The 15347-nt window shown below is 39.3% G+C and overlaps 1 protein-coding gene across 1 annotated transcript in view; it reads left to right on the top strand.

Annotated features, from left to right (window-relative positions):
* The window catches only part of TOP1 (DNA topoisomerase I), a 97571-nt gene that overhangs the window by 23130 nt on the left and 59094 nt on the right, over positions 1 to 15347 (top strand). The window contains exon 3 of the mRNA XM_059133157.1: positions 11076 to 11178. Coding sequence (XP_058989140.1) covers positions 11076 to 11178 — 103 coding nt within the window. The remainder of the gene's footprint in view (positions 1 to 11075; positions 11179 to 15347) is intronic.

Below are 15347 nucleotides of genomic sequence, written 5' to 3'. Positions count from 1 at the left end.
GACAGAGGCAGACACCGCAAGAAAGGGAGCAGCAGCCCTCCCACTGAGCAGGGAGCCGATGCGGGGCTCGAACCTAGGACCCAGGAATCACGGCCTGAGTTGCCCAACGATTGAGCCATGCAGGTGTCCCGGGTATAGAGTATTAAGTGTTGATTCTGTTTAGATTCCAGCTTCTGGGGATTTGGTATCCATGGGTTTGAAAGTCAGGGAGCAAGGAGAAGATGCAAGGATTTATCCGAGTAAACATGATTTAATAAATGAGCAGCAGGTAGTGAATATCTTTTTTAGAAAATTAATTTCTTCACCCAGGGCTTTTACCCATATGATTCCCATGCCCACCTTCCTAATGCAGTGGTTGTATATTGATGTGTCAGAGATGAGCAGAGGTTATCTTTGACAAAGTTGCCTCCTTGGGGAAGGCAGGCAGCATTTAGTGGATAACTGTTCCTCACCCCCATCCTTCATAAACTTGATTATCTTTGGAGGAGGAGCCCATCATATCATACAGCTGTTTTAAGTCTTAAAACTTGTCATCAGAGGTCACTGTACATGAGGTCTGGCTCAAAACATGGCACAGAGCTCTTCTTTTGTATCAGAAAAATCTCTACTTTTGTTTACACAGAAGCAGAGGATTCTTCTCTTCTGCCCTGATCTGATTACTCGAATAGTTTAGGACAGTGATGGAGCACCAGAATGCTTTAAGATCATGAAATAGTTGATAAAATGATCAGTAATCTTTGCCAGTTCCATAGCCTATTCTCAAAGTGTAAATGTTCATGCCGGGGTTAAATAGCAGTTGCATTAGAAACCCTGAGTAGAATAAGCTTGGCAGTACTGTTAGCCACCTTGATTGCAGTTAACCTTACGCAAATATTTCTATGAGGATGGTGTTAACTGGTGTTATCAGTGCATCCCTTAAAACTTGTAGGTAGGTTTTTTAGGCTTCTGGGTATAGGATTGTAGAGCAAGCCAGTTTCACTTACTTGTAAGTGCTTTTCTTTCCTGTATCTGTGGACAGGTAAGAAAATCAGATAGCCTTTTATCCATCATTGGCTTGTTGGGCAAGGTGAATTGGCTTGGTTGCTGTCTTAAGTGCATGTATAGAACCTGAACTCTGAGTTATTTGGAGTTATTGGGTAGGCTTGATATAGTTTTATGTAAATTAGTCATGAAGAGGGCTCAATAATAGTTGTACTTTATTGACAGTTTGTAATTTTGTAGAGATTAGCCAGGAATTCCATTACAGCCATACACAAGGATTTTGACTGTGTTTTGAAAGAAAATTCTTTAAGGTCACTTAAATATTCTGAGCCTAGGTTTCTTCATCTGTAAGAGAGGTGAGCTTACTGAGGTCACAGGTATCTTAAGTTGATGAACAGAGATTTGAAGCTCTGAATCACTGACCTGCACTGCTGCCTTATAGATCCAATAGTTAAGTGACTTCTTACCCAGTATCACACACTAAGTGAACAAGGATTCGAGTCCGGTATTTTTTGCTCTGTTGAGCCAGAGTGAAACTTCCTCCCCCGTCCTTCAGAAGTCTTTTCCAGCATTCTCTGCTACTTTGTAATGTCTGTAATTGGTGTTAGGGTTTAGCCATGATATCTTGTGCTAACTGCATCATTCTTAAACATAATTTTTTATTTTTAGTTTTTGAAGATTTCATTTATTAGAGCATCCATGTGAGAGAGTGTGAGCAGGGGAGAGGGAAAAGCAGAATCAGACTCCCAGGTGAGCAGGGATTCCAGTGTGGGGCTCAATCCCAAGACCCCAGGATCACAATCCGAGCCAAAAGGAGCCGGACTGAGCCATCTAGGCGCCCCCATTCTTGAGCATATTTAATAAAGTGGGTTTCTTTTTTCATATAGTGTGTGTGTGTATCTTGTTTCTGTAGTGGGGAGTGAACTCTTCATCTTATGCCTGGTTTGACACTGATTTGGCTACTTGGAGCTGACTCTGTAGGTAGTTACCAAACCTGCAGCTTCATTGTGAGCCTGGGATTAGGTCAGCATTCAGGGACTTGGTAACAGTTGAATTCAGTTTTGCTGGATTTATTTGATACTGGAGTTTCTTATTTCTAGGTGTTTTGTTTCCCTTCTATCTAAATTGAGATTAAGACTCTAAAGCCACAAGAAGTAGGAGTCCCATCTATATCTATATCTTTTTAAGAAACTGCTTTTGGGACACATGGCTTTAGAGAGGCAAATTAAATATGCTGGATTTTTTTTTTCTTCTTAGATTTATTTATTTGAGAGAAAGAGAGAGCACAAGCAGGGGAAGCAACAAGGAGAGGGAGAATCAGGCTCCCCGCCCAGCAGGGAGCCTGACATGGGGCTCCATCCCAGGACCCCGAGATCATGATCTGAGCCAAAGGCAGACACATTCAGTTGACTGAGCCACCCACATGCGCCGGGATCTTGTTTTTTAATTTGTCCCTTGCAAGAATCAAGTCTACCATTTCCTACCTGGCAGAAAGTATATCTCACATAATTCTGCTCAATCATGAGAAGATGAATTTTTCAGCAAAAAAAGTCAAACAATAAATAATAAGAGTTGACTTCAATTGCTCATCTGCCAAGAATGCCCTCTCCTACTTTGCTAACTCTTTTGCCTTTGGTAAGTCTTAGTTTAAACACTACCTCCTTCAGGGAGCCTGTGTTCACTCCTCACTGCCCTCTGGGACCCAGGCTCTTTATTTCTTCTTGTTCTCTGGTGGAATCAGGCTGTTTCCCCTTATCGTTTTACTTTTTACTTTACAAAAGAGGTATTAAGCTTAGATTCAGTTATTTTTACTCTTAAGACTCTTTTAAAAGGTAACTGTTTTACTATCCTTTCAGAAAAATAGCAGGAGGCAGAAAAATAGAAAAGAAAATTCTGCCCCTGTGTAAGAAATGGAGGTCCTAGCACCGTTATGTTTCATGTGAAGACAGTGGGGGAATATCTGTTACCATTATAAAAAGTGTGTAGTTTCTGAAAATAGGAGCATCGTGATGCAATGAAAACCATTACTTTAATGTTAATCATTTGACAATTGAGATTTTGGGGTTAGGAAAGGAATTTTAATACATTTTCAGCAAGTCTCAAATTTAGAAAGGTTTCTTTTCTGTTGACTTAATTTTTCTCTGCCTTCACATATGCATGGAGCAGCATAAATTTTCTGCCTTGGAAGTGTGTCTTCACACTGAATTCCTACATATGGATTGGTGGGTCATGAAAAGAGATTGTGTTTGTTAGTTTTGTTAGACACTGCTAAAGTCCCTCTCCACAGGGGTTATATGAACTATATGAACTTTTTCAAGGTGTTAAAAGAGGCAGAAATGTGTCTCAAATTTGAAATTGGCACCACCCAGAGTTTTGGAAACCAGAGATGACCCATGAAGCATTACTACCTCAGAGTACGCACTTAGTAGGAGATAGCTATTACTGTTGTCTTTTGTGAAATGGTGGTATTTCCTTATCATAAGAGTAGTAAGAACGTTGACTAAAACAGCATTTCTAAGTACTCTAGCATGGTTCTAGTACATAAATTAGTGCCCCATTTTTCTTGAGTGCCTTGGGCCATGGCTCTTCGCCTTCATATCTTTACCTTACTGGATTGTCAGCTCTGTGAGTTGAGTTCATATCTGATGAGTCTTTAGCAGGGCATTTTGGATTTAAGAAGATACTAGAAGTAGCTGTAAACCGAATTAACCCTAAGAATATAATTCCATATCCCAGTAATAAGAGATTTCCTTTTCTTTTGAACGTTAACCGTGAAGTCCTTATGTTACACTAGTCAGCAGTTTTTCCTGAGAATATGTCCTGAGAGAACACAGATACTTTCCTCTCTTGTCTTTGGAAGTCTCTTTACTTAGAATCTTTATTAACCTAAAAGAATGCCTTAATAATAATAACAAAAGATGTTTATTCCATATATCCTTATGGAGTAACTTCCGTTATTGAGTGAAAGGAATCAGTTGTTACGCGTCTTGTTTTCTTAGGGCTGCCTCATTTCAGGGCTGTTCTCCCATGTCTCCATCTCCGATTCGTTAACGAATGCACTTGTTGTCAGGTTATTAGGTGACCTGAATTCACAACGAATGAGGTTTTCTGGTGATTTTATATGCAGTGGTTTGCATCTTCCATTTCTAATCTACCTGTTAAGTTCAACACAGTTCTTTTTGCATTAACAGATGCTTGAAATGGCAAAATCCTTTGTCCAAAACATTTTAACAGTCTAATCTTAGATGAATTCCAGTTCAGGGGAAAAGGTACATACTTACTTGAAGTAATCTTTAAGGCCGTTAGTCTACTGTCTATAAATATTTCTACCATGAGGGCTGTAGATAACTTTGCTCTTACTGGCTTCCCTCTCTCACTTACTGGCTTTTCTGACCAACATCTTTAGTCAGATACTCTGCTGTTGCCCAAAGTACAGTATATGACTTCAGTTAGCTTCATCATTTCTTTAGTCCTTTCCTCCTCTCCTCTCCATCTTTGTTCTGCACAGCTTTCCTGTGTCTGCGAAAGCACCTTTTTCTGCTAATCACTTGGACCCAAAGATTTTGAAACTTCTTTGATTCTTCCTCTGAATATATTTATTATACACAGCCAGTTTATGGAGTTCCTGGTAGACTGCTTAAAAACCGCTAGCGCATTTTGCTTTTACCTTTCTACCCACGTTGCCCTTCAATTAATTTTGCTTAAGTGTGGGTATTATTTTGTTCTTTTCTGCTTGTGTAGTGGCTCCCTGTCATCCTTAGGAAACCCTTGCCCTTGGGTTAATGTTATCTGTCAAACTTCACCTTTCTCTTACTGCTCCTTAACACAAATGCTCTCTTGGGCTAAGCTACTGGTCATCTTGTTGAATCCTTATGTAATAAGAAAAAATAGGCACTGGAGGGGAAGAAGCTTAAAGATAGTGTTTAGCTTTTTGTTATTAAAAGTTTCAAACATGAACAGCAGTAGAGAGAGAGTAGTATATAATAAACTCCCGTGTGTCTTGTACCCCCAGTTCTGGGGGGTAACTGTCAACTTTTTGCAGTCTTGTTTTATCTTTCCTCAAACCCCCAGATTTTTTTTTTTTTTTTTTGCCTGAGGGTATTTTATTTTAAATTTTTTATTTTTCTAATTTCTTTTTAGTGTACCAGAATTCATTGTTTATGCACCACACCTAGTGCACCATGCAATACGTGCCCTCCATAATACCCATGAACAGGCTCACCCAACCCCCCCCCCCCCCAAAACCCTCAGATTGTTTCTCAGAGTCCATAGTCTCTCACGGTTCATCTCCCCCTCCAATTTCTCCCAACTGGATGGAGAACATCCATCTGGATGGAGAACCTCTCCATCTCCCCATGTCCTCTGTGTTATTTCTTATGCTCCACAAGTAAGTGAAACCATATGATAATTGACTCTCTCTGCTTGACTTATTTCACTCAGCATAATCTCTTCAAGTCCCATCCATGTTGATACAAAAGTTGGGTATTCATCCTTTCTGATGGAGGCATGATACTCCATTGTGTATATGGACCACATCTTCCTTATCCATTCATCTGTTGAAGGGCATCTTGGTTCTTTCCACAGGTTGGCAACTATATTTTAAAGATTTTATTTATTTACTTGACAGAGAGAGAGAGAGAGTGCAAGAGCGAGCAACAGCAGGGGGAACGGCAGGCAGAGGGAGAGGGTGAGGGAGAGAAGCAGGCTTACCGAGCAGCAGGGAGGTTGCGGGGTTCAGTCCCAGGACTGTGGGATCATGATCTGAGCGGAAGGCAGATGCATAACGACTGAGCCACTCGGGCCCCAGCCTGAGGGTATTTTAAAGTAAATTCCAGACATCATTCACCTGAAAGTACTTCAGTACGCTATTTCTCTATCAGTTTACCCTAATGTAGATCATCTCTGCATTTCTCTGTCAGTTGGTAATTTTTGTTTGTTTATACATTATTGGTGTTCTGTAGGTGCCCCGTATTGTTTTTCTTATCATTTCTTCTTAGAGGACCCACCCTGCCGTGTGGAGCTGTACTATGGCCATTCAAATATTTGAAATTGTTCAACTTTTTGGTACCTATCATACCACACATAGCACAGTTTGAGCATATGACAGACATGTACTAACTTTTGAAATTAAGGGCACTTGGGACTCAGATCTTTGGTCTTTTTTGTATCACTGGAATTATTTAGCTATAGCCTTAAGTTTCTTACCAGATATTCCAGTTTTTGAGTTTTTACATTTGAAATTGCTTTAAAAGACCTGGGGACCTACCTCTAAAATCAGTTTTGAAGTTTTGTGCCCTTAAAAAGATAATGTTTTAAAAAATAAAAGATAATATTATTGGCAGACTAGTTATCTGAAATCTACGTGGAATTACTTTCAGTTCATCTTTTACTTAATTTCCTTTTTCTTTAAATTTAGTGCTTTTTAGTGAATTAAGCTACCTTTTCCTCATGTACATGGGTATTTGCCAAATCTTCGATAAATCTTGGTTAATTTTTTATAAATAACTTTTTTTTTTTTAAGATTTTATTTATTTATTAGAGAGAGAGAGAAGCTGGCTCCCTGCCAAGCAAGGAGCCTAATGTGGGACTTGATCCCAGGAATCTGGGATCATGACCTGAGCTGAAAGCAGGGGCTTAACCCACTGAGCCACCCAGGTGTCCCAAAAATAACTTATTTTTTATTATAAAAGTGATTCATCATGGGGGAAATGGCAGAGTATACACACAAAATCTCAGGTTACTCATGAATTTACCACCCACAGATAAGTACTTTTACATTTGGGTATCTGTCTTCTAGTCTTTTCCATATTGTTTGTTTATGTGTTTGTTGAATTATGCACAAAGCAATTTTTTAAAAAAGATACTATGTCCCTGCCATACTCACGGGCCATAATATAGCAGATCCTGATGTTCTCTTTCTTATTTGTTAAATCTGACCTATAAACAAATTCAGATAACACCTATTTCATTCCAGGTTGTAGAGCTGGTAGTATGTTTTGTTGTTATTATGGTTAAGTCCTTAGTTTGGGGTCAGTTGTCATGTGGGTTTTTTTTTAATGTTTTTATATTAATTATTTTTATTAACATATAATGTATTATTTGCCACAGGGGGTACAGGTCTGTGAATCGTCAGGCTTACACACTTCACAGCACTCACCATAGCACATACTGTCCCTAGTGTCTATAACCCACTCTCTCCACACCCCCTCTCCCCTCAGCAACCCTCAGGTCTTTTGGTAAGATTAAGAGTCTCTATGGTTTGTCCCCATCCCAATCCCATCTTGTTTCATTTTTTCTTTCCCTACCCCTCAATTCCCCCCAGTCTGCCTCTCAAGTTCCTTATATCAGGGAGATCATATGATAATTGTCTTTCTCTGATGGACTTATTTCCGCTCAGTGTAATACCCTCTAATTCCATCCAAGTCATTGCAAATGGCAAGATTTAATTTCTTTTGATGTCTGCATAGTATTCCTGTGTGTGTGTGTGTGTGTACACATACACACCACTGCTGCTATAAACATTCGGGTGCACATGCCCCTTCAGATCTCTACATTTGTATCTTTTTTGTTGTTGTTGTTAAAGCTTTTATTTATTTATTTGACAGAGATCACAAGCAGGCAGAGAGACAGGCAGAGAGAGAGGAAGGGAGGGAAGCAGGCTCCCTGCTGAGCAGAGAGCCCATGTGAGGCTGGATCCCAGGATCCTGGGATCATGAGCTGAGCTGAAGGCAGAGGCTTTAACCCACTGAGCCACCCAGGCGCCCCACTACATTTGTATCTTTAGGGTAAATATCCAGTAGTGCGATTGCTGGGTTGTAGGGTAGCTCTATTTTCCACTTTTTGAAGAACCTCCATGCTGTTGTCTAGAGTGGCTGCACCAGCTTGCATTTGTGTGGGTTTTTACTACTGTCAAGTGAATAGGGGTCACCACCTTTGTGTATTGGATTAACTCAGCATTTTAGAATTGTAGACTTGAGACAAGTTAGAGGGTTCTGTATGCTACATGGAAGATTGGGTTTAAGTTCTGCTTTTTTTGACACCATATGATTTTATTTTTCCCATTTCTGTGGAATGAGAATTTATTATACCTAGGGACACAGTCATGAAGTTTTTGTTTCCTTATGGTCTGGCACAGAGTAAATGCTTAGTGGATTATATCAAATGTGACTTTTTTGCTGTGAGCCAGGAATTGGATGAACATATACACTGCCTGTACATTTTCATTAGTTACCTATTTTTATACAAAACATGTTACTTCAAAGTTTACAGCTTAAAACAACAAACACTTGTTTTCTCATATAGTTTCTGTGAGCCAGGGATCCAGGAGCAGCTTCGCTGGATGATTTTGGCTCAGGGTCTGTCATGAGATTGCAGTTGTTTGAAGACTTACCTGAAACTGGAGGACCTACTTCCAGTACCGTTTACTCACGTGGCAATTTCTCGCCACATGGGCCTCTCCTAGGGCTGCTTGAGTGTCCTAACAATATGGCACCTGGCTTCCTCCAGAGCGAGGAAAAAGATCCAGTGCCTTTATGACCGGGTGGCAGAAGTCACCTACTGACATTTCCGTCTTACCCTGTTTTTTTAGGAATGAGTTTTTAAGTCTATCCTGTACTCAAGGAGCAGAAAATTAGGCCATACCCCTTGAACAGAGAAATACCAAAGAATCTGTTGGACTGTTAGATTTTAAAACCCATCACACATGTGTTGGGTACATAAACTTCCAATTGATGCATGTTCAACATTGGGGTGACCTGACCTCAGTGAGCCACATTTAAAAAAAAAAAAAAAAAAGATTTATTTATGTATTTGACAGACAGAGATCACAAGGAGGCAGAGAGGCAGAGAGAGAGAGAGGATGAAGCAGGCTCCCCGCTGAGCAGAGAGCCGGATATGGGGCTCGGATATGGGGCTCGATCCCAGGACCCTGGGATCATGACCCGAGCTGAAGGCAGAGGCTTTAACCCACTGAGCCACCCAGGCACCCCAGTGAGCTACATTTTAAATAGACTCTTGGGATAATTCTTAAATACAATAAAATTTGAGAGTCACTAACATAAATACATGGAGAGAGATACCATGTTCATGGATCAAAAGACACAAAAATGTTTTGATGTCATTTTTCTCCAAATTGTTCTATGAACACACACTTCCCAGCTGGCTTTTCTTCTTCTTCTCCTTTTTGAAAATTGGCAAATTGAAACTAGAACTTCTATGAAATGCAGAAGACATAGAATAGCCACAACAGTTTTGAAAAAAAATAAGACTTAAGTGCTTTTATAACCTGATTTCAAAACTTGTTGTGAAAAAAAAAAAAAAATTACTGTGAAGCTATAGGAATCAAAATAGTGTGTGTTTGTGTAAGGATAGAATAGAGTGCAGTGTATTCATAACAGTGGGATTCCACTTAGCTGGAATAGAAATAGACTTGGATTATATGGCCACTTCATTTTCAGTAAATAGGCCAAAGCAATTCACTGGGGGGAAGGGTCATCTTTTCAAAAAATGGTGCTACAGCTGGACATCTTTGTAAATTAAAAAATGAACCCTGTCTTTTTTTTTTTTTTTTTTAAGATTGTATTTTTATTTATTTGACAGAGAGAGATCACAAGTAGATAGAGAGGCAGGCAGAGAGAGAGGGGGAAGCAGGCTCCTTGCCGAGCAGAGAGCCCAATGCGGGACTCTATCCCAGGACCGTGAGATCAGGACCTGAGCCGAAGGCAGTGGCTTAACCCACTGAGCCACCCAGGCTCCCTGAACCCTGTCTTTTACTTCTGTAAAACTCAAAATGTTTTCTGTGAAAAAAATTCACAATACATATATCCAACAAAAAGATTGTAATCTATAGTGTATAAAGAACTTTTTTTTGTATAAAGAACTCTTACACAACTCAGTTATAAGACAAATACTTTTTAAATGAGTGAAAGATTGATGTATCAAAAAATTCATGTATCAAAGAAGATACATGAGTGGCGAGTAAGCAAATGAAAAGATGCCCATTATTTAATTAGGAAACTGGATTAAAACAACATTGAGATACCACTACATACCTGCTAGAATGACTAAAATTGAAGATTGGTAATACTGAGTGTTAAAAAGAGAATTTATAGCAGTTGGAACTCCAATGCATTTTGGTTGGAATGTATAATAGTACAACCACTTTCGAAAACAGTTTGGCAGTTTTGTATAAAGTTAAAGTTACACTTACCAAATGACCCAGTGATTTCATTAAGTATGTACCCAAAAGAAATGAAAACATGTCTACACAGAGACTTGTATATGAATGTTTATAGCAGATTTAATCGTAATAGCTATGCCTGGAAATGACTCAATTGTATTTCAGCAAGTGAATGGATAAGTATAAATTGCAGTGTATTCATAACAGTGGGATTCCACTTAGCTGTAAAATCTTAACCAACTACTGTTATATCCAGCAACATGGATGAATGTCAAAAAGAACATGTTAAAAAGGCAGATGTAAGAGTAAATCCTGTATGATTTCATTTATATAAAACTTTAGATATCATCTAATCCATAGTGCTAGCAAATTATTGGTTGCTTTGGGTGGGGTTGAAAGATTGGGATTGACTGGGGATGGGTGTAAGGGAAACTTTCTTGGATGATGTATATTTGAAATGTGTATTTTTACTGCATAGAAATTATACTTTATCGTAGTTGGTTTTAAAACATCTCTCTTAAAAAAATATCTCGAGGCTTGGATTTTCCAGAACTTAAATAGATAACCATTTGATCTGAGAGTCAGTGTTCAAGATTTATCCTTTTGTATCATTTATGATTTAGTCTCAGTAGTACCAGATCTGGGAAAAGAATGCCAAATAGTTGCTTCCTTTTACAGTAGAATTAATTCCCTTTTCCCCTTCATGTTCATTAACACTTGTCTTGGTTTTAGAAGCAGGGTAATGGGATGCCTTGTCTGTGTGGCTTTGTGAAATCTTTCCTTCCAGTGGAATGTGCTGTTAGGACTACCTTGTCATTTGAATCCTATCATTGTGCTTCTTGACTAGCTTGTCAAGGTAGGTGAGGAGGAGATAGCTTATGGCTCTTCTTAACTGACTCATCTTTTATGGTTGCAGATTCTCATAAACACAAAGATAAACACAAAGATCGAGAACACCGGCACAAAGAGCACAAGAAAGATAAGGAGAAGGACCGAGAAAAGTCCAAACATAGCAACAGGTAAGGGTTAAACCAGCAAGGTCCCTCATCATTTGGCAGTGGGGTGGCTGGCTTGGCTCACCTGGAATAGGCCTTAACTTGAGCCACAGGTAAGTCACATGGATAGCAGAGTAAACAGAGACTGTATTTGATTCCAGAGTTGCTGAAGAGTACAACCTTGATAATTCATGCCTTACTGGGCATGCTATTGTTCGGATCAAGACGTACCATTTTCTTTCAATATATAGCTCATTAAAAATAAAATTGGAGGGGGAGGCACCTGAGTGGCTCAGTTGGTTAAGCATCTACCTTTGGCTCATGATCTTGGGGTCCTGGGATCAAGCCCAGCGTCAGGCTCCCTGCCCAGAGGGGAGTCTGCTTTTCCCTCTCCCTCTCCTCCTCTCCCCACTCATACTCACTTACTCTCTTGCTCTCTGTCTCTCAAATAAATAAATAACATTTTTAAAAAAGATAAAATTTAGGGGGCACCTGGGTGGCTCATTTGGTTGATGGTCTGACACTTGATTTTGGCTCAGGTCATGATCTCAGGATTGTGTGTTCAAGCCGTGCATTGGGCTCTGTGCTGGACATGGGGCCTGCTTAAGATTCTCACTCTCCTTCTCATAAGTAAGCTATGAATTGATTGTTATGCATGATATCCAGAGAACCTGCCTTGATAAAAGGTGACTGGATCGGCATTATGTACATATATTTTTATTCTTTCTGTACTTTAACGGGTATAAATAAAAAATTCTTACCTTGGCTTCTGTGGTATGTGAGCCCCTAAAATCATATGCAAAAGGTTGGGTATCTGAGATTTTCCTGAAGAGAGCATTCTTAGTTTCATCAGATTATCAAGCATTTAGTTCTCACGCAAACCAATGACCACCAATATAAATGTAACTCAGTAATGGTGCCTTTGGATTCAAGCCTCAGAAAGATGTTTTCTTTTTGTTTTGCTCCTGTTTTGGGGTATAAGAAACAAGTGGTAAACCCAAAGACTTAAGGTATCTTTGCATATGTGACCCCTTGCTGAAAATAAGGACTTACGCTTCCGTTTTGAGGTAAAGGCAATTGGGGAGAATGCTATCTGATATTCTCAGAGTGGCCTAAGTTTTGTTAAAAGGGAATGTAAGGGAGCCTGGGTGTCTCAGTGGGTTAAGCCTCTGCCTTTGGCTTAGGTCATGATCTCAGGGTCCTGGGATTGAGACCCACATTAGGCTCTCTGCCCAGCAGGGAACCTGCTTCCCCCTCTCTGCCTGCCTCTCTGCCTACTTGTGATCTCTGTGAGTCAAATAAATAAATAAAATCTTTTTTAAAAAGTGGGGGGAGGCAATGTAAAGACCACTTGTGCATTGGAATAAGTGTGTCCAGCCTTGAGTCTTTTGGAACTGCTTTATTAGCTTGGCTTATTGTTTCCAGACAAGTTAAAAGTGAGAATTGCTTTCTAAGTCTGTTTTTTTTAATGGACCATTAAAAACTTTAAGATATTTCTAATGAATCTTTTTATGAATAAGTCTTTGTGAATCATTAAAATAACTAGATTTTCTCTAGTGGGGACATTATGTATCATCTACCACTTCTGTGGTCTTTTTTCCTTTACCGCTCACTCATTTCTTACCACTTGATCGTCTAGTTAACCATTTTTGTTACTCTGGTGAATTTAATGCCAGTAGTTGATGAATTCAGTCTCAGTTCCCATGTATCTTCTCCAGTTTATAGTTGTTTAGCCCATATTGATATCGACCAAAGTAGATTTGAGAGCAAAGAATATTGCCAAGAATAAAGAAGTTCATTTCATAAAGATAAAAAAGAACCAGTTGGAAGGACATAACAATTATGCAGGTTTATATACTAATATTAGAGCCTTAAAATACATGAAGTAAACTGAAAGAACTACAGAGGAATAGACCGTTTATATTTATAGTCAAATATTACTGCCTCTTTCTCAGTTGATAGTATAAGCAGAGAGAAAATCATTATGAGGTAGAAGACTTGAACATCACCAACTAACTTGATTTGATTGAAATTCATAGAGTATTCCATGCAACAACAGCAGAATACAGATCTTTGGCACATGGCACATTTGCCTACATACTCCATATTCTGAGTCCAGCCCTCCTTTAAGACCACTTCTCTTGCCTTTCATGCCTCTCTTCTTTTCCACCTTTCTGACCACCTTTCTCATCTCCTCCTTCCAGTGCATATAGCAATCCTGTGTCTTTGGCTGTCTCTGCTACCTCTCTTGCCGTTTGCCCCTTCTCTCATATTCCATATCCAGTCTGGTGGAACTTCTCAGTTCCTCAAACACAACATGTTTTCTGACACCCACAGGCCTTTAAACATGCTGGTTCTGGAGTTCTCTGTTGCCCACTTACTGTCCTTTTTGTTGAGGCTTAGACTTTACTTCTTTCAGGCATCCTTTCAGCCCACCCCTTCATACGGAGTGCCACTTCTTTGTGTTCTCTGGTACCTTGAACATGTTCTTATCATAGTAATTGCCAAGTTGCATTGGTGTTGTGATTGTCTCTTTACTTCTCTGTGTTCCTCATTAGACTTTTAAGGTCTCTGAGAGTAGAGTTGATGTCTGTTTGATTCGTTTTACATTCTCAAGGCTTAGTATAGTATCTGGCAGATAGCTGGCACTTAACTCATCTATATGTATTAAATCAGTGAGTGCATGACCGATGGGTACATCAGTTACCATCTTCTCTCTTCTTTTCACATAGTCTTAATCTTCTACAGGATTGTTCCCCTTGGCCATCCCATTTTTCAAACAAGTTTTTACTTTTTGGTAAAATATGTATAATGTGTTTTGCCAGGGGTTTTATTGTTTTGTTTTGCCATTTTGAAATGACTTTAAGTATATTCACAGTATTGTACAACCATCACCAGTGTCCATTTCCAGAAATTTTTCATCATCCCGAACCCATTAAATGATAGCTTCCCGTTTTCCTCTCACGCACCCATCCCTTGGCACCTTCTAGTCTATTTTCTGTCTCTATGAATTTACCTATCCTAGTACCTCATATAAGTGGGAATCACAAAATATTTATCCTTTTTGTGTCTGGCTTATTTCCCTTAATTTAACATTATTACGGTTTATCCATAATTGTCTCATTTCAGGATTCCATTCCTCTTTTATGGCTGAATAATATTCCCATTGTGTGTCTACACCACAGTTAGAAATCTCTTTCCCATGTTGACGGATGTGTAGGTTGTTTCCATCTTTTGACTATCGTGAGTAACGCTGCTGTGAACATGGGTGTTACAAGTATTTGAGTCCCTGCCTTCGATTCTTCGGATAAATACTTTGGAGTGGAATTGTTGGATCATGTCAAACAAGTATTTTTATTCTGTCTCCATGTTTATGCTGTGCTGGCTGATGTGAAGTACCAAAAAATGAGGCAGTCTTTGACAATGAAAAACTTCATCACCCGAGGAGAATGCTAATATAAAGAAACGCTGATTTCTGTGTTACCATGAATCCATCCCAAAAAAACTTTTAAAAAATACAGGTTAATATTTAAAAAATCAACATTTAAAGATTGATCCCTTTTTCTCTGCCATATCTGATTTTACCAACCAAAATTTATCGTTGTGGGAGAAAAGATTAAGTAGAAGTGGCATAAAAGGCTTTGGTACATCAGTTTGGCCCTCTCTGCTTTACCAAAATCTCCTTTTTTAAAAAATAAAGACTGTATGGGACACCTGGGTGGTTCAGTCAGTTAAGCCACTGCCTTTGGCTCAAGTCATGATCCCAGAGTCCTGGGATCAAGTCCCACATCGGGCTCCTTGCTTGCCAGGGAGCCTGCTTCTTTCTCCACCTCTGCCTGCCACCCTGCCTGCTTGTGTGCGTGCGCTCACGTTCTCTCTCTCTCTCTCTCTGACAAATAAATAAAATCTGTAAAAAGGAAAAAAAAAAAAAGAATATGGTTTTGGTGTCATTTTTCTTGAAAAGTCCATTGTAGTTTGTCTAGAAGAAAACCTCATCCTGGTGCTTCAGCTTAGGGTCCACATGACTTGATTAGGTTACCTGACCTTTCTCAACTTAACTTTTCAGGTCCTGCATATTATTACATGCTTCAGGGGGGAATCTAGGGTAGTCAAGAAATACAAAAGCTCTTCAACTTTGAACTGTTTCACAAATAAGAGGAGGTGGTATTTTGTACCTCTCTATCAAACATACT

This window comes from Mustela lutreola, chromosome 9 (assembly GCF_030435805.1).
Source record: "Mustela lutreola isolate mMusLut2 chromosome 9, mMusLut2.pri, whole genome shotgun sequence".
NCBI lineage: Eukaryota > Metazoa > Chordata > Mammalia > Carnivora > Mustelidae > Mustela > Mustela lutreola.
Note: the sequence above shows the minus strand (reverse complement) of the source record. Positions and strands in the feature narration are given on the sequence as shown.